At 42.5% G+C, this 19,792-nt stretch overlaps 1 protein-coding gene and 1 long non-coding RNA gene across 2 annotated transcripts in view; one reads left to right on the top strand and one right to left on the bottom strand.

The window, feature by feature from the left end:
• LOC310677934 overlaps positions 1-19,792 on the top strand; it is an 82,277-nt gene that overhangs the window by 19,642 nt on the left and 42,843 nt on the right. The window lies entirely within an intron of this gene.
• Positions 4,366-14,929, bottom strand: LOC310677246 (potassium channel, subfamily K, member 16-like). The gene is made up of 6 exons (XM_083439826.1): positions 14,778-14,929; positions 12,640-12,840; positions 11,243-11,363; positions 7,075-7,238; positions 6,400-6,562; positions 4,366-4,637 (listed from the first exon to the last, which is right to left on the bottom strand). Exons 2-6 carry the CDS (start codon positions 12,832-12,834, stop codon positions 4,477-4,479), a joined length of 804 nt encoding a protein of 267 aa, XP_083295952.1. The 5' UTR covers positions 12,835-12,840; positions 14,778-14,929; the 3' UTR covers positions 4,366-4,476.

The following is a 19,792-nucleotide window of genomic DNA, read 5'->3' as shown; positions in this document are numbered from 1 at the left end:
TTTTGGTTCTGCACTTAGGAAGGAAGAAGAAGATACACAAATATGGGGGACACCTGGTTTACTAGCAGTACATGCGAAAAGGAAATAGGAGTTTTGGTGGACCACACGCTAAACATGAGTCAATTGTGTGATGCAGCAGCAAAGCTAATGCTATTGTTAAGCCCTCGGGATGAATAAATGCTAGGATTTTGATTAACTGAGATATGGATTAGAACATAAGCTGCAGAGCTGTTCCAGACAGGGAATTCCTGGGCCTGCTTATTGAAATCAACCTGGCTGACAAGAGTGCAATAGGGGCCATTAACAATGGAAGGTGTTGTAAACAAAATTTGCCCTTTTCCCTTATGGGGTAACCAAGAGCCCATATAGAGTCCTTACATAGGTTCCCTATTGGTAGGAGAGAATAACAGAGGCCAACCAGAGAATATTGAGAAGCAAAGCAGCTAGTAAGCTTGATCTTTGTTGATCTGTTGCAGCAGGGTGCTCCCCTCATCTGCAGGAGAGAGGAGGAACCCAGAAAAATGGCGGCAAGGCCTTATAAAGACTTTTGAAATTGCCAATTGTAGATCAAGACCACCCCCAGAAACAGCATACATACATCACAGAAGGGGTGTAACCTAAGACCACCGCTCAGATACCTCATACCTACATCACAGAAAAGGCGGTCTTAAAAGAGAAATTTGAATGTTTTTCTCCTGTTGTTGTTTATCTTCTGTCTGGCAGGTTACTTGATTGGATTTCCTGGGGAGCCTGGCCAGTCTTTTGTAATGATAAATACTTAGTTCCTGGGCCATGTCACAGGCTCACACCCTATTCATATCTTAAATGTGCCCTTAAGACAGGATTTGTGAGGAAATAGACAATGAGGAGATTTCCCACTTATCTAAGGTTTCCCATATATCTAAGACCATAAAATTCCTATCACAATATCCCTTTGGGGCTAGAATTTTTATTTAAAATTTTTGCCCCACAAATAACAACATCGTGTGTTGTAAATGGATGCCTTTGTGTAAATATAGGATATCACATAAAAATAACACATGTCGCATTTTGTTCCTAAATTACTTGCGGCATTCTAACACTTTGGGAGAAACATTTACTCAGTAGTGGTCTATGCTTTTCACTTAGCAGGAAGGTCCAGTAACGATTGAAAAGTGCAATTTGCTTTGTTCTCCGCCGTTTTTGTGTGTTCTCAGGTGTCAAGCTAGCTTTCTTCTGGTCTCACACCGCCATAGTGCTACAATATTGTGATAGGAATTTTATGGTCTTAAATATATGGTAATGTTCATAAACGTACCAACCAAGCCCGTACATAGATCAGCACAGGAAGACTGACCTGGAACCATTTTGGTTCCTAACTGAGCAAATGTTTTCTCTGCAAGGTCAAAGTGGGAAAGTTTAAGGACACCTCCTTGTTGTTGTTGTGGGAGTGCTTCCAGCTGTAAGGGAGCTGAACATTCAACCACCAGCACTGAGATGGATGAATCTCCTTTCCCAAACTGAGTGGTAGAACATCTGCTTAGCAGGCAGCGAGTCCTGAGTTCAAACTCCAGCATTTCCAAACTCCTGTTTGAAATTCTGAATTGCTCCTCACGGTCAGTCTGGACCGTATTGTGCCAAATGTCCCAATGGTCTGACTCTGTGTAAGGCAGCTCCCCGTGTTCCTAAGCATTCTAAATGGAGTGCATTTGTTAAGGAATGCAGACTCTCCAAGTTTCCTTTCCAGTTTCTGATATGATCCTTAGGATGTCCCTATTTTCACTGGAGAAAAGTTGGAGAGTATGGGAATGACTCCATCTCACTAAGAACCAGGAGGCTACCAAGAAGCTGGGAATAATGTGGAATGTAACTTGCCCAAGTTCCCTCAATATTGTGGACCATTGTTCTTTGAATATGGTTGATCACCAGTGTTAAAGCAATGATTCTTCAACATCAACTTCGTTGGACTGGCCATGTTGTGTGGATGCCTGATGATCGTCTTCCAAAGCAACTACTCTATTCCGAATTTAAAAATTGAAAGCGTAATGCTGGTGGTCAACAAAAGAGGTTTAAAGACTGTCTCAAGGCAAATCTTTAAAAATGTAGTATAAACACTGACAACTGGGAAACACTGGCCTGCGAGCACTCCAGTTGGAGAACAGCCTTGACCAAAGGTGTCGTGGGCTTTGAACTCAGGACGCAAGGGAGAAACATGCTAAGACAAAGGCACTCTTGGCAAACCCTCACCATGATTAACTCCCACCCAGAAATGAATGTCCCCACTGTGGAAGGACGTGTGGATCCAGAATTCGCCTCCACATTCACTTACAGACTCATCGTTAAAACCGTGTTTATGGAAGACAATCTTACTTGGATATGAGTGATCACCAAGAAGAAGAAGAAAGAAGAGTATTGTTGAAACAGAGCATGGTTCAAATTCTGCATTGGTTGAGATGAAATCTCTCTTTACCCAGATAAATAAATTAGAACTGTTTTTCCCCCAAAAATATGTTTTTTTCAAGGGGAAAAAGAAGAAACAATTTAACACAGCATCCACAATGGTTCCATCTGCAAAGTATGTTTTATCTATGTAAATAGAATGTTCTTGTTGTGTGTTTCTCTGGGTATTATAGAAATTACATTTAGCACCACTTTCATATCCAAGCAAATCCACATTCACCAAGCCTTTATGTCCTGGCCATGCTCGCCACATCACAAGGGCAGTTGTGAGATTGTGTGAACATTAAATTGCCTTTCTTTTGGGAATCTTCTGCACAAAGCATGTGTTGCTGCTGCTACCTGTGCACAAATATGGGCATATCTCAATAGCAAAGCTATATTTAGACTATCTTCTTTATGGTGTGTTTCATTTCCTTTTTTCTTTGTCTTCCAGTGGAGGCCCGAGGTCTTAAGCATTCAGAATTCCCCGCTCTTTGTCCAAACAAGTGCCAAGAGATCTTGGCTGTCCTCATTTTCAACTTCACTCCGATTATACTATGACCCTAAAAAAGGCTGCGAATTCAGGGATGAAAAAGTGTGGGGTGGGAAAGGTAGGCATACGCAGAAGGGGTTTTTCCTTCTGGTCATGGTTGGACAGTCAATACCACGCAACTGGAACAGGGAAAGTGACCCAAGCAAAAGCACAGGTGCCTTCTCCCCAGAGATGCATTCACACACTTCACTTGGCAGTACCTCAAAACATTCTTTCTTCTCAAAACGTTCCAAGAGCTTTCTCCTGCAATTCCATATTTCAGGGGCGGTTATACCTCAGTGGTGGCCAACTCCCAGTTTGTGAGCTTGATCTGGCCCCGAGACAATTATTCTTTAGCCCTTCAGAACCCTCCACTGTTTTTGGCGATGGCACATATATATAAATAGGGAGGGAGGGAGACTGTTCCACTGCTGAACAGCTCTTACTGTCGGAAAGTTCTTCCTGATGTTTACTTTCTTGTGACTTGAAGGCATTGGTTCGAGTCTTGCCCTCCAGAGCAGGAGAAAGCAAGCATGCTCCCTCTTCCATGTGATAGCCCTTGAGATACAGTGGTGCCCCGCAAGACGAATGCCTCGCAAGACGGAAAACCCGCTAGACGAAAGGGTTTTCCATTTTGGAGGTGCTTCGCAGGACGAATTTGCTATGGGCTTGCTTCGCAAGACGAAAATGCCTTGCGATTCCTGGGTTTTGTTCCCCTCCCCCTTTTTCCCAAGCCCCTAAGCCGCTTAACAGCTGATCGCTAAGCCGCTTATCAGCTGATCTAAGCCGCTAATAGCCTTCTAGCAGCTAATCCGCTAACCCCTTAAGCCTTTAATAGCCGCTAATAGCCTTTTAGCAGCTAATCCGCTAATCCCTTAAGCCTTTAATAGCCGCTAACCGCTAAACCGCTAATAGCGCTAATCCGCTAATGGGCTTGCTTCGCAAGACGAAAAAAACCGCAAGATGAAGAGACTCGCGGAACGGATTCTTTTCGTCTTGCGAGGCACCACTGTATTTGAAGATGTCTCTCATATCTCCCCCAGTCCCCTCTTTTCCAGAATAAAAATACCCAGCTCCTTCAACCACTCCTCATAAGGCTTGGTTTCCAGACCCTTGAGATATTTGAAGATGTCTCTCATATCTCCCCCAGTCCCCTCTTTTCCAGAATAAAAATACCCAGCTCCTTCAACCACTCCTCATAAGGCTTGGTTTCCAGACTCTTGATCATCTTGGTTGCTCTCCTCTGCACACATTCCAGTTTTGAGAATCCAAGTAAGACCCACCCTCCCTCTCTTGGTTGCAGAATACCAGGCTATTTCACAGTTTATTAGGAACTGCTTAACCTAAAGAGCAACTAGTGAGTTTTTAAGGAATCAGCAGAATGACACAATGGCATAAAATTATAAAAAGCTCAGTTGAAATTCTTGAGTGCAACTCATTTTTATGTCAGTCTCCACCTGAATGAAATGATAAATTCTTCTCCAGTGGACATGTAGCAGACTGACTCCTTTGGGGCGGTGTTATTTTTACCCTCTACTGACTTTTTGTGAACTTGGTTTTGGATCCACAGGTGCCAGGAATGAAGATACCAGTTCAAACAGCACAGCTAACCAGGCCAGACCAACAACGATCCAAACGGCTGCGAGCATCTGGTAGCCCGGAAAATAGGTTCTGTCCTGCTTCTTCCCTGGAGACACAGAGAAAAGCAACAATAATGTGTGAGGAGGTGATTTAAAGGACCCACCAACTCAGCTTATCCAGACCTCATTAGGTCATGTTCACACCATACGTTTAAAACACATTTCTACCACTGAATTGTGGGAAGACGAACACAGGAAACTGCCAATGTCCTTATTATTGCCTATTCATGATGGTTTGGGCACATGATGCTGTTTGAGCCTATAAAAGCTTTGGTGTGGTTGCGCTACCACATTCCCAATCGGTGCACATCCTATAACTTCCTGCTTAATAATAATAATAATAATAATAATAATAAATTTTATTTATATCCCGCCCTCCCCAGCCGAAGCCGGGCTCAGGGCGGCTAACAACAGTCAAATAATCCAACATTCTAAAAACATTTCATTATAAAAATTAATTAAAATCAAATTGGTGGCAACCATTAAGCAAAATTCTGTGCAATAAAAATAATTTATTATTTTTACCCCACCCATCTCACTGGGTTTCCCCAGCCACTCTGGGAGGCTTCCAGCATATGTCAAAACATTATAAAACATACAACATTAAGAACTTCCCTGTACAGGACTGCCTTCAGATGTCTTCTAAAGGTTGTGTAATTCTTTGTCTCCTTGACATCTGAAGGGAGGGTGTTCAACAGGGAGGGTGCCACCACTGAAAAGGCCCTCTGCCTGGTTCCCTGTAATCTCACTTCCCACAGGGGGGAACCACCAGAAGGCCCTCAGAGCTAGACCTCAGTGTCCGGCTGAATGATGGGGGTGGAGACGCTCCTTCAGGTATACAGGGCTGAGGCTGTTTAGGACTTTAAAGATCAGCACCAGCACTCTGAGTTTTATACCAGAAAGATTCTAGTTTATTTTGTTGGCAATAATGAACCATATGTTGTAGATATTACTCCACATTTATTATGCTATTTTTGTGATATACAAATGACATGTGAAAACTTGGTATACTTATTTGTATAACATTATTCTTGTTTATAAAACTTAATAATAATAATAATAATAATAATAGAAATGTAGAAACATTTATTTTCATCCCACATTTGTTGGCAACAGTTTGTTGCAGTTGTTGGTCACAGGCAGCAGTTGTGGCGGTTGCTAGTTAAGAGAATTGTGCAAAATCACTGTCCAGGAAAGCATTTTCTTTCTTTCATGTTTGCTGCAACTAGCCCAACACCCTGCAATGCAGGAATCTTAAGGAAAGCATCCATGAAAAATGACGATCCAACCTCTGCTTAAAATCCTTCAAGGAAAGAGGGTCCACCACATCTCATGGGAGTTTGTTCCACTGCTGAACAGCTCTTACTGTCAGAATTTCCCCCCAAATGTTTATTCAGCATCCCTTTTCTTGTAACTTGAAGAGATTGGTTTGTGTCCTCCCCTCCAGAGCAGGAGAAAACAAGCATACTCCCTCTTCCATGTGACAGCCCTTAAGATATTTGATGATGGCAATCGTATCGCCTCTCAGACTCCTTTTCTCCAGGCTAAGCATACCCAGCTCCTTCAACCAATCCTCATAAAGCTTGGTTTCCAGACCCTTGATCATCTGTTCTTGAGAAACTTAAAATATGGTTTGGGTTCCAAATTATAATCATTGCAAGCCATCATTTTGGATGAAACCTGATCTGAGCGTTCATATTTTTCAGTACAACAGATTGGTTGCCACCAGTACCTTGAGGCCACAAATGACCTAATATTATCTGTAGAACCTGTTAAGCCCACAATATGAAAGTATTTTGAAAGCCTTACCTATTAGATAGTCTCCAAAACCAATGGTGCTGAGTGTAATAAATGTAAAATAGATTGCTTCACTATAATTCCAGCCCTCCATCCATTGAAAGAAGAACGCTGGCAAAATAAGAAACATTAGAATTCCCGCACCCACGAACACGAAAACGTATCTTCCTGATTTCTGAAAAATAAAGCAAAAGAAAAGAAAAGAAAAAAGGCAGTTCTCATGCAACAGAGCTCAGTTCTCTCGACCTACAGCCATGCACTGTGATTTTAGGCTGCATTAACAGATAAATAGTAATAATTCCACCCTAGTTAGACTTCATCTGGAGCACAGTTTCCTGCTGATGTCACAATTTTTGGTGGTTGAGCTGTATGGTGATTACACTCATTCCTATTTGAAGGCAGAGCAAGCGTTCATCTTCCTTGCTTAATTAGAGGGCATAATGCACATGTCTAATTTAGTCTTGTCTTCCTAATCAGATATGCATATGTATATGCAATATAATAGAAGAAGAGCCCTGCTGGATCAGGCAAGGGCCCATCTAGTCGAGGATCCTGTTCTCATCGAAGCTGACTAGATTCCCACAGGAAACCTGCATACAGGACCCGAGTGTAGCAGCAGTCTATGTCGGCCTCAGTCTTGTGACTGGTAAGATTAGAAATCATCTCCAGATAAAGTAACTGAATTACCTTGTTTTCTTTCCCAGACAGTTTCTCTGCACAGCTTTCGCAGATTCCTGAGACTGAAGAGCCAATATAGTTCAAGCAGAGGAGGTTGAAGGGGATTCCAAAGAGAGCAAAAATAACACAAAAGAGCTGACCTTCTTTTGTTTGGGGACAGAGGTTTCCATAGCCTGTTGAAAGATGAATAATGTGTTGCAAAGGACGTCAACAACTGTCGATCTGCCAATTACTGTACCTAGAGAAGTTAGTATGGAAGTGAGAGCTGCACCATAAAGAAGGCTGATCGCCGAAGAATTGATGCTTTTGAATTATGGTGCTGGAGGGGACTCTTGAGAGTTCCATGGACTGCAAGAAGATTAAACGCATCCATTCTTAAGGAAATTAGCCCTGAGTGCTCACTGGAAGGACAGATCCTGAAACTGAGACTCCAATACTTTGGCCGCCTCATGAGAAGAGAAGACTCCCTGGAAAAGACCCTGATGTTGGGAAAGATGGAGGGCACAAGGAGAAGGGGATGACAGAGGACGAGATGGTTGGACAGTGTTCTCGAAGCTAAGAACATGAGTCTGACCAAACTGCGGGAGGCAGTGGAAGACAGGAGTGCCTGGCGTGCTCTGGTCCATGGGGTCACGAAGAGTCGGCAATGAAAACAAATGTAGGTTCATCTGCAGTGAGGAGAGAGTGGAGTTCCTCCATTTGTCCCCATCATGGCTGCCAGGGAACTGCCATCAGCTCAGAGGTGAGAGGTGGAAGGGCAGTTGGGTTACAGGAAGCCTCCAAAGATTGTGCGAAGCAGCTCTTCCTCCAGCAAGGAGAGAAGCCCCGCCTCCAGTGGGGAGGGGATGCAGGGATCGGAAGATGTTAGAGAGAGCCGCAACACCGAGCCTGAGCAAAGCAGGGGGGAGGCAAGTCCCCCTTTGCCAATGCCCTCTCTGCGCAGTCAGTTTACGTGCAGAGAGGGGAGGAGAAGGATGAGGGTCAAAGTTTATGCTGGGGAAAGTTTAAGGACTGCCCACTCCCAGATTCTGCTAGCGACTGAGCAGACATGGACTTGAGATGCTCTGCACTGTAAATGTTTTTGTACTGATAATAAAGCCTGGAGAAGACCAGTGGGAGTCTTGCCTCATTGCTCTCGAGCAACCACTCCAGCACATAGCAATGGCTAAAATCAGTTACAATTCCCAAGCCCCAAAAGACTTGTAAATGCTCTAGGAATTTGATTTCTCTCAATTCCAGTGTGACCTGACCTCATCTGTGTGCCCCAGACTGGCCTGTGAATTGAAACATGCTTAACCTTCAGGTTTTTCAGTTCTTCAAAATTTGTGATACAGTTATTGGATTAAAAAATGAATTCCAAAATATTTATTTTGGGATAAATTTAGAAATGTATTTGATGATATGTCTTTGGTGATGAAATAGGGCAATCAAGGAGCGTATCAGACAGAGGAACCACCATTGTGCCCAGATACCCATAATAGCCCTCAGGGTAAGCCTTCCGAGCATCTGCTCAGCAAAACCTCCATTTTAGCTTCTTTTGAGATTGGACTCAATTAAGACTTGACTGATCTATATACTACTTAATTCTTGTTAATTAATTCTTATCCAAAATGCAAATTGGCTGCTGATGTAAGAAGAGTCATTAATTAAGAGGCTGAAAAACAAAGCAAAAAGCTTATCTTAAATTATCGATGATCAATAATGTTTACCAACGGATAAGGATGATCTTGTTAGCTTAAAATCTTAATCTTATATTACTTTTAACTCTCCATCCTGGTGCTGCTTATAATAGTTTGAATCCACTAGTATGGGAATAGTAATAATATAATTTTAATTTATTATTTATGTGTCGCCCATCTGACTGGGTTGCCCCAGCCACTCTGGGTGGCTTCCCCTGTTGCGCAGAAAAAAATACTTCGGTCTTGTCAGGATTCAACCTCAAACCGTTGGAATGGAATGCACTGTTTATTTAAAGGGACAGACACAAGTTTTCAAAGCAGAGGCTGCTAAGGGAGAGATGAACAGAACTCATTATGGCAAAGACATTGATTGGTGGTATCATCCCACAATTATTGGATGAGCAATTGCAAGAGCTCACAGATGAGATGCACAGAATGGGGAATGAAAATGTATCAGAGAAAGACCAGAATTCTTTAAAACTCATAGAACCTTTGGGGGGAAATATTGATCAACATATGGCAGAGATAGAGAGAGAAAGGATCTTGTGGAATTGACCTCAGAGGGAAATACCACCAAGCATCTGGCAATTCATAGAATCGTAGAATAGTAGAATTATGCTTCACACCAGAAAGCTTAACCAGAGCTTTCCAAACTGTATGTCACAGCACATTAGTGTTTCAGCTGCAGTTTGTAGATGTGTTGCGTGAAGGATGGAAAAGAATTAGTTTAACCACGAGTTTGCTAGTAAAACTGAATTACTGTGTCACAAAATGTATAAAAAGTGTGTCGCCAACATGAAAAGTTTGGAAAGCACTGGATTAGACAGTGCTAACAGGGTAGGTTCTCCCACTCATTAAGTGCATGGTTTTCTGCATTGAAGGAATTCATCCAGACAAAAAGGGTGTGTGGTTTCTTGTGTATTTTGTAGCTTACTGGAAAGAAGTGGCAATCCTATGCAAAGATGAGATTTGAAGGATGATGAAAGAACAAAAGCAAAGCCTGCAGCTTAACACAATTTATCTGAGCGAGACCAGTCGGATGCCCTGCATATTATTTTCGGGGAGAAGCCAGCCAGAACCAAATTACCTATTGTCACTTCCGGCTAGTTGCTACGGAAGATGGCTGAAAATTCCATCGTCTCCATTTCACACGGGTAATTAGAGGCTGAGATGGGAGTAATCAGCCTCCTAAACCCCTCCAGAGCCGGAGGGAGCAGTCTCATCTGCGGTCGCCCAACACCTGGCTCCAAATCCAGAAGGAATAAGGGACTGGGGGGTGCTGGATGGAAAGCCCCCACACGATTCTGTCACTCTCTGAAGCTGTCTCCACGAGCAACAAGTCTCCATTTCTTAAGGTGAAAAATTGGATTTAAACAATTAATTCAGCCTCTGAAGACTTAGAAGACTTGAATGGAAAAGGGATTATCATCTGAGGTGCCAGTCTGACGGAACAGAAAGTGGGGGTGAGCCTTTATTTACTTTACTTTGATATTTGCCTACGTGATAACATTTGGCAAATCCCCTCTGGAAGGAACGACTAGCGGATTTTTTAATGAAAGCAAGCAAGATTAAAAATTTTGCATTTGTTGATATAATAAGTTTTTAGGAACTCTAATAATTACTAACTGTGTGGAAATTACTGGGGGGGGGGGAAGGAAAATCAAGGTTTTTGACTCTTGGTTTCCTGGAAGAAGATCAAAAGACTCCCTGATTTATTATATTGGAGTAGAAGCAACTTATCATTAACAACTGGAGAGATGCCAAAGAGTTCTGGATATTTGCCTGGGAGATTTGTTACGCAGCATTAATTTGGCAGGGAGGCAGGAGGGAAACTGAAAGTAGATTGACCAGCTAGCTGAATCAAATTGTATAGTTACAGGGGGGGGGGTGTGGAGTGTAAACCTCTAATATTTTACTCTTCGATACTTGTTTTTACAGATTTACTTGGTAAAGCGCCTCCGGGAAAAGTTAATGTTTGAATAGCAGCTGCTTAAGGAACAACATAGGGAAGACGCCATGATTTGATTCTATTTGGACTGCATGTCAATATGGCCGCCTACAGTGGAAGTCTCCTGGACTGATTTGGCAGAAACACCAGCTTGAGAAGAGAGGATGTGAATTTACAGAGGGGAAGCTTGGATTACAGATTGGGAGTATATAGAAGGGGGGGGGACATAAAACCCACACAGAAATATATTGTTTTCACTTAACTCACTTGCAGTATGAACGCAGAGGCTGTTGAAAATAATGATTAACATCAGAATGAATTATGGGAATTATTGTAATGATTATGAAAAGCAGCAGAACGATGAGGTGATTAGGATTCCCTCTGATCTCGAAGCATGGGAAGTCAGCTCAAAATTTATAATTAGGCATAATATTGGAACTGTTCGATTATTGGATAATTTGTATAATTTGGAATATATAATATGGTTTGATTGGATTGTTAAAATGGAAATTTAATAAATATTATTTAAAGAAAGAAAGAACCAAATTACCAATTGTGGATAACATAGTGCCCACGAAGAAGAAAGAATTAGTGAAATCCCAGCTGCTGTGTTTTTCATGAGGATGGGTTCCTACTGGATCTATTCCCGACCGAACAGCTTTTACCAGTTTCTGCAATTGAATGCAAGACTCAGTTTGAATATTCCAACAATAGGAATAGCCCCTCCTCTGATTATCACCAGATACCACTAACCAAATCTCGATGCATTCACAAGGGGCGTTCTTCTAGATCAGTCCAGCACGTTCTTCCCCCAGGGGCCAGCCCAATGTTCATGGGAAGCCCACAAACTGGACCTGAGCACAACAGCCCTCCCCTCACTTGTCACCCCCAGTAACTGGTAGGCATAGGGCTTATGCACACTCAACTTTTCCTCCACTCTTTCCAGGCAAAGGCCCACACTCCAAGGGGAGCTAATAATAATAATAATAATAATAATAATAATAATAATAATAATTTATTATTTATACCCCGCCCATCTGGCTGGGTTTCCCTAGCCACTCTGGGCGGCTTCCAACAAAACACTAAAATACAATAACCTATTAAACATTAAAAGCTTCCCTAAACAGGGCTGCCTTCAGATGTCTTCTAAAAGTCTAGTAATTGTTGTTCCTTTTGACATCTGGTGGGAGGGCGTTCCACAGGGAGAGCGCCACTACCGAGAAGGCCCTCTGCCTGGTTCCCTGTAACTTGGCTCCTCGCAGTGAGGGAACCGCCGGAAGGCCCTCGGCACTGGACCTCAGTGTCCGGGCAGAACGATGGAGGTGGAGATGCTCCTTCAGGTATACTGGACTGAGGCCGCTGCTTGTGGTTTGCACCAAACTTTCCCAGTGAAAACTGTGATTTATGTTTGAGTTGTTGAAAGTGATGCAGCGGTTTCACCCTCAAAGCTTAGTGATAAAGTAGACTCCTTACACTCCTTACACAAGACTTAAAGACGAGTCTTGACTTGTCAGGATGGCAACTAGGGCTTTTTTTTAGCTGGAACTCTCTGGATCTAAGTTCCATCACCTCTCAAGTGGGCAGCATTGCATTTATCGTAGAAGGAAGGAGGTGTTCATGGTGAGTTCCAAGATCTCCAGGCACCGTTTTTCCAAGAAAAATAGCACTGATGGTAACACTGTCAGAAGTTGTATTGTTTATATATCAAGTTCAATACTAATTGTTTCTCTCCTTCCTCCAAAAACATACACTCCATCAATTTGCCTAATCCTCCATGGGGATAACATTCCACATGCAGAAGGAAGGCTCTATGCTGGCCACTGATTCTGTCCCCACCTCAATTCCCACCTCCTAAACTGTATTCCCCCCATATATACTTTTTGACCTCTTAACCTCTGGTGTCATGCCACGGTCATCCCTTTCAGTCTTGCTAAAGTAATACCGTACCTGTATGAATAACTCCACCTCTTCTGGGGTGAGAGCGGTGTAGTTCAAAAAAAATTCCTCCTTCATGTGAAACGTTTCCTCTTCTACTTTTTTGTGGTGATCGTTCTCCAGAAGCTCAAAGACGAAGGCACCCATCACAACGTAAGTTAAGAGGCCAGCCAGCAGTAGGACGCCCTGTGCCCTGCTCACACGCATGTTGTTCTGTGTAGGAATGAGGGTCAAGGAAGAAGCAGACACAAGAGCAACTATAGTTTAGTAAGCGAGTCCTTATTTGTCTTGACCCAGACTCAACAGTACAGCCCCATAGCTGGGCACTCTCCATAGCTGGGCCCAAGCTAATGAAATGAATTTCAACAGGGAAGGTTCTGGACTTAAGCAGGAAGAACCAGATGCACAAATAGAAGATTGGGGACACATGGCTAAGTAGCAGTACATGTGAAAAGGATCCAGGGGTCTTGGTGGACCACAAGCTGAACATGAGTCAACCGTGTGTTGTTAATACCACAAGGTTTATCTAAATTAGTATTTTTAAACATCAATGAAATGTATCATGACTTATCAATGGATATCAAGAGATGGCAGTTATTGAACCTGACCCTGTGGAGAAAGGTCAGTGCTCTTAAACTGAACATAATACCTAGATTAGTTTATATCTTAAGAGAAATTCCAATTCATATACCGAGCAAATACTTTCACAATATTAAATCTTTGCTTAGAAAATGCATTTGGGGCTCTTCAGTTCCAATAATTCATAAAACAGGAGGATTTGGGATTCCAGATTAAGAAGTATATCACCAAGCATATTTACTGTCAGGTACACAATTCTGGAGACCCACAACTGAACATAACTGTCCAGATTGGGTACCTTAGAATATTCCTACATAGCACTGCAAGAAAGATGGGTGGCACTCGGGTCTAAATATGTTAATATTTGAGGTACTATTGAAACAACAGCATCAGTTCAAACAATATGGCATCACATGCCCAAAAAATATACATTTGACCTCTTCTCCCATGACAAAATGACTTTGTGGGGAAACTCATCTTTTAAAAACGGGAAAGAAATGGTTGTATGGAAGAGGTGGATGAATTTGGGTATATTAATGTTAGACCAGCTGATAAATGAAGAGGATGTATTTTATACATATTCCTTTTGAAGAGATAAATACACACTACCTACAATGGCAATATCTCCTGATATTGCTAACCACCATCTATGGAACAGCTACCTCAGAGACAAGAAAGCAGTTGATTCATTCTTATGCAGCAAAAAACGGCCATCAACATGTATAAATCAATTTGATATACAAGTACTGAGGGAGGGATGGGATAAAGAATTAGATTTTCAGTTTTCACCTCACAGTGGGAAACTCTTTTAAGTGCCTTAACAGGGGATCTCTGTACCTTAAATTGAGGCTCATACAACAAAAAATAAAATTTTGAATATACTGGAGCCCATTACATTTGTTTAGTAAAGGGCTATCTAATGTATCTAACTGTTGGAGGTGCACTCAGTAAAATGCTTCCCCAAAACCTATGTGTTTTTCATTGCCCTATATTGAAAGATTTTTGGCAGAAGGTAACAGAAGCTATCAACAGAACTGTACGGAATAATCTTACATTTACAGTGTAAAATATCCTTTTGAATTATATACCCAGGAAATGGAACCTTACGAAAGGACAATGTGAGTGGACTCTCCATGGCCTGACCACGGCAAAAAGATGAATACTGATGAATTGGAAAAATAAAAGTGTGGCACTCAGATGACAAAAACCATATGTGAATATGTTGCTAGAAAGACTAGAAAAAGTGAGTATTTTGAAAATGGTGCTTCATATTGTATAGGTGTCTAGAATAAAATATTATATTGACTGTGAAAAATCAAGACTGCTTCAATAACTTCTCGGGAAAGTCGGTCGGAGTGTTAAGACTCTGCATGACAAAACACACTTTCTCTTTCTGGGTTTGGTTTGGTTTCTTAAGAAATACAGTTCATTGGGAAACATGGAGGGAGAAAACCAGGAGGTTTTGTCATGTTGGAGCTAATGTGTTTTCCCGCACCCATAACCAGCCCAGGGGTCATTTGGAGGAGGGAATTGAAAGGAGGGGAGAGGTCTTTGCTTGCCTCCTCACTCACCCTGATAGGGTCCTTTGATTTTAATTCTTCTTAAATTATCCACTTCATCAACTCACAGTATTTGATGGGAGAGTCTCAGTGGCTTCCTTTTACTGGGTAGCTATTTGGGAGGAACAGCTTATCCCCCTCCCCCTTGGGCTCTATGAGGTCATGAGTACATTCCCCTCTTTTGCTTACCTGGTCCTCTGTGAGGTCACCGCCTCTGTACCAGCTGGGCTGCTGACAGCCTCTAGGTCTGAGAGGCTGGTAGGAAGATCAGACCACAATATTTTAGAAATGTACAGGGACCAAGCTTGATCTATTGTCAAGCAATGGGAATGCTCATCAGATTTGCAGATGGCACCAAACTGGGAGGGGTAGCTAATGCCACAGAAGAAAGAATCAGAATTTAGGGTTACCATTTGTCCTCTTTTTCCAGGACATGCCCTCTTTTTCATGGGCAGTGTCGTCATAGCGATCCATAAAAAAATGTTCTATAGCAGCTTAGAGACCAACTAAGTATGTTCTGGGTATAAGCTTTGGTGAAGCTCTGAAGAAGTGTGCATGCACACAAAAGCTTATAACCAGAAAATACATAGAGACCAACTAAGTATGGTCTCTAAGGTGCTACTGGGCAATTTTTTTATTTATTTCGACTGCGTCAGATCAACACAGCTGCCTATCTGAATCTAAGTGACCCATAGTTAAAAGCAGAAATCGGCAAATGTGTCCTCTTTTTGCAACCCTAAATTGAACCCAAGTTAACAAAATGAATTTCAATGGGGACAAATGTCAGGTTCTGCAGATCTGAAGAACCAGATGCACAAATATAGGATGGGGGACACCTGGCTTACTAACACTATATGCAAAAAGGATATAGGGATTTTGATGGACCACAGGCTGAACATGAGTCAACAGTGTGATGCAGCAGCAAAGCTAATGCTATTGTAAAACCCTTGGAATGAATAAATGTTAGGATTTTGGTTAATTGGGATATAGATTAAAACATAAGCTGCAGAGCTGTTCCAGACAGGGAATTCCTGGCTGGCTTATGCAAATTAACCTGGCTAACCTACAGCTATCACGATTACAATAGGGGTCATTAACAATGCAAGAGAACTTCTCTCTTGCCCCTAGGTGTGAACGAACATTGGAGATTTGGGAGGTTGCCATGGTACCTGCTAAAGGGGGAGGGCAAGGGGTTTCTGGGAGAAAGGGGGGGGAGGAGAGGTCCATCTTGGAGAGAGAGGAAGCAGGATGCCTGTACTGCTGCCTCTTGAACTGACAATGTCATAAGATCTGGACTCCTTCCATGCAGACTGAAGGTGTAAATACTAATTTTTCCATGTATAGGACTACCGGTATATTTCCCCCCAAATTTTTAAAGTTCAAAATTGGGTGTCGTCTTATACACAGAATGTTGCAATTATGTATTTCTTAATTTTGTGCTAAAAAAAATAAGGATGTCTTATATATGGGGGCGTCTTATACACAGAAAAATACGGTAGCTGAAGTAAACCCTATTTCTTAAAGTACGACAGTTTCTGCCCTGTCATCTATTCTCTCCAGGCTACATCAACAGAAACACAGAGAATGTATTTAGAGTAAACTCCAAAAACGCAAAAGCAAATAAATGGCCAGGAGATTGTCTAATAACTTTCACCACCAATAAACTAAGGAATAAGATCTTGCAGACTAGGGGTCAAAGAAAATTTATAAGCAAGGCAAAAGAGATTATAACCCTGAAAGAAATTCCGCCACGTCTATTGAAAAAAAAGAGACAAAAATTCCAATTTCTGGCTAAAGCATTGAAAGCCAAACCGATAAACTATAAGTGGGAGTTTCTGGAAGGAATGTCATTTAACATCAAGGGGAAGAGACGAAGATTTGAGTCAGTTAAGGAGGCTAATCTTTCTTGGAGGAAATATTGGAAGAAGTTAGGAGGGGAAAGACAGCCAATAGAGGGAGATCCCAATATTAAACAGGTGGTTTCAGATCATGAAAGTGAGAATGAGTAAGCAACCCAACATTCCCTATAGGAATTTTTTTTCTTTCCCCCTTTTCTTTCTCTTTTGTTCATTTCTTTGTTCTTTAATTCACTAGGACTTAATCACCGGAATTTTCCTCTCTGTTCTGTTTTTAACAATAAAGGATGACTTTAAAAATACTTACATGGAGCGTAAATGGTTTGAACAACAAAAAGAAGAGAAACAAACTAGAGCATATAGTGATTAAACAAAAACTGGATATAATTTGCATACAAGAAACATAAGAGAATATTGATAAATCCCAAACTAGGAGTAAAATTTATATCCTGAGACCAAACAAAAAAGAGGGGAGTGGTGATTTATGTTAATCCTAGTTTAGAGCCACAATTAAAGTATAAGGATGCCAATGGAATAATAATAATAATTAAAATAACAATCCAAAGGGAATCAATGATTATAATAGGAGTATATGCACCCAATGAGAAGAGATCAGAGTTTTACAAAGGGTTGGAGGAAAAATTAATGGATTATATGGGGGGGGAATAATATTGCTAGGGGATCTAAACAGGGTAATTAACTCGGAATTAGATAGAACTTCAGAAGGAAAGGGTAAAGAAAAAGGTAAACTTCTGCGTAGTTTTGTAGAACTAATCAAGAATTTTGAATTATGGAGTCATAGACACTGTACAGAAAAAGAATTTACTCATTTTTCAGAGCCAAATAAATTGGCCAGCAGAATTGACACAATATGGCTCTCTAAAGAATTACGAGGGAGAATAGATAAGACGGAGATTCTGCCGAAGACCATTTCAGACCATAACCCAGTGATGCTAAACTTAAAAAGAGAAGGGATTAAAGGAATAAGACGGTGCGGACTTAATTGTTAGGATATTTCCGTTCCACCTTAAAAGGGAGCAGGATGTTTGTGTCACAGCCTGCGTATTTCCTGTCTCACAGGATGTTTCTGTTGTGTCTTTTGCTTTCGTTTCTCTCTCCCTGCCGGAAACTCTAGCAGGCAGTCATGGCTTTTCTTTGTTCTGATCAACAATGAATAAACCTCTAAATAATGCTCTCCTGTGTGCATCTTCCGTTGTGCATATCTGCTGCTAGAGCGTGCAAGAGCTCTGGATCTTTGGGAAGCTATTTCTGGAGCTCCTGTCGCTAATTGCTGATACTGCGTGTCTACGGGAGATTGATGGATGTCCGGAGACGACGTGGAGTCAAGATGGACTTTATCTCCCTGGCAGTATCTCCCAACAACAAGGTTATGGGCCCAGATAAACAGCATTTACAGGAGAGTAAGACTGCGACAGACTGCTGAGGTATGTGTGGGAAAGCGAAAGTAAGGCTTTTCGTTGCCGCGGCAAAATGCCTTTGATGTCCGGCTGGCTTAATTGGCCTGGGAGTCAAGCCAAAGGCTTCGTGATTTATGTGCAGCCAAGATAAGAAGCCCCTGAAGTTGAAAAGGGCTCGGCTAGAGTGAAAAGCTGGGATGGAGTCTTTCCATGCTTCTCAAGCTGCTTCTGAAGCTGCTGAATGCCCAAAGCTAAATGGGCAAAATTATCAGGCCTGGGCACAGTGGTGTGAGAGTTTGCTGCGTCAGGTTGGTGTGTGGAATGCTATTACTGAGGACCCCCCAGCCCCTGTGACAGATGATTGGAGGGCACAGGATTCAAGAGCCATGGGGATAATTTTGCTCTCAGTAGCTCCTGAAGAGTTAATCACCCTGGATGGCAAGGCCAGTGCCCGTGAGATGTGGAATGCTTTGAAGCTGGCCCATCTGCCAGTCAACCCAGCCCAGAGTTCGACTGCATCGGAGGTCCTGGCTGTTTCCCGGAATGCAAGTGGATGCAGGGATGCCGAGGGGACCGGTTGCAAGCTGCAGGAGGAGCTGACTGTGATGTCATCCCAAGCAGCATTCCAGCCTCCAGGGGGAGCCAAGGAGTCGGCAGATGAGAGCTCTGTTTCTCGTGGGAACCAAGGTCATCGCCTCTGCAGAGGCCGGAAGGCCAGAGGTAAACAGAGACAGATGCCTGCAGATGGCCAGAAGCAGAAGGGGGGTGAAGAGCCCACGCCAGTGGAAAACAAGGCTTTGTTTGCTGGCACAGCTTCACCAAAGGCTAAAGGCAAGTCTCATGGCCAGGAGCAGGGGGGCAAGCAGTTTAAGCCCACGCCGGTGGAAAACAAGGTTTTGCTTGCCAGAAAAGCTGCTCCAAAGGCCCAGCCCCGATTTATTGTGGATTCTGGATGCACCCGCCATCTCGCAAAAGATAAGCATCTGTTTATCTCCTTCAAACCTCAAGATGGTGAGGTCCACCTGGCTGACGGAAGGACGTTGCAGATCGCAGGAGAAGGGACTGTGAAACTTGCAAGTCTGCACACGACCATCAGAAATGTACTTTATGTTCCAGATGCTGTGAACAATTTGCTCAGTGTCCCACAGCTGATTGGGCGTGGTTTTCAGGTTTCCTTCAAGAGGAACGTCTGTGTCATCAGGAAAGGCAAAGAGGACATTTTGCATGCAAAGTTTATAGATGGCTTGTTCTGTATAACTTATGATGACAATGTTGCTGTGTCAAATGTTGATTCTTGTTGTGTTGCACAAACTAACAAGGTTCTTCATGCAGGTTGTGTTCATGAAGCACACAGAAGATTTTGTCACATGTCTTGGCAGGCGCTGGCCAAGATGCCGGAATTGGTTGAGGGTTTGAACATCAAACCTTGTAAGTTTCACATGAAATGTGTATCTTGTGCAGAGAACAAGGTGAAGGTTGCTCCAAAAGGCAAGGAGTCTAGCAGGCAGGCTTCCAAACCCTACCAGCTTGTTCACGCAGACCTGGTTGGTCCACTTGCGCCCTCTTTGGGTGGAGCAAGGTACTTTATGGTTCTAATTGATTCTTTTTCCAGGTACATTCATGTGTTTATGCTGGAGCAGAAATCGCAAGCGTTTCCAAGGTTCAAGGCATTCTGTGCTTGGTTGGAGAATGTTCACAGTAAACGTATCGGCTGTTTGTTTACTGGTCGAGGCGAGCAATTCACTTCTCAGCA

This window comes from Podarcis tiliguerta (genome assembly GCF_965153285.1).
Source record: "Podarcis tiliguerta genome assembly, chromosome: 1".
Lineage (NCBI taxonomy): Eukaryota > Metazoa > Chordata > Lepidosauria > Squamata > Lacertidae > Podarcis > Podarcis tiliguerta.
The sequence above is the reverse complement of the archived record's forward strand: the minus strand, read 5'-3'. Positions and strand labels throughout refer to the sequence as shown.

Excerpts from the sequence above, each read along its gene's own strand:
- LOC310677246 (XM_083439826.1), bottom strand. The coding sequence starts at position 12,834 with ATGCGTGTGAGCAGGGCACAGGGCGTCCTACTGCTGGCTGGCCTCTTA. Across the intron at positions 6,563-7,074 it reads TGTCTGGGAAAGAAAACAAG|AAATCAGGAAGATACGTTTT; the intron begins GTAATTCAGTTA and ends TTTATTTTTCAG. Across the intron at positions 4,638-6,399 it reads TTTTGGAGACTATCTAATAG|GGAAGAAGCAGGACAGAACC; the intron begins GTAAGGCTTTCA and ends CTGTGTCTCCAG.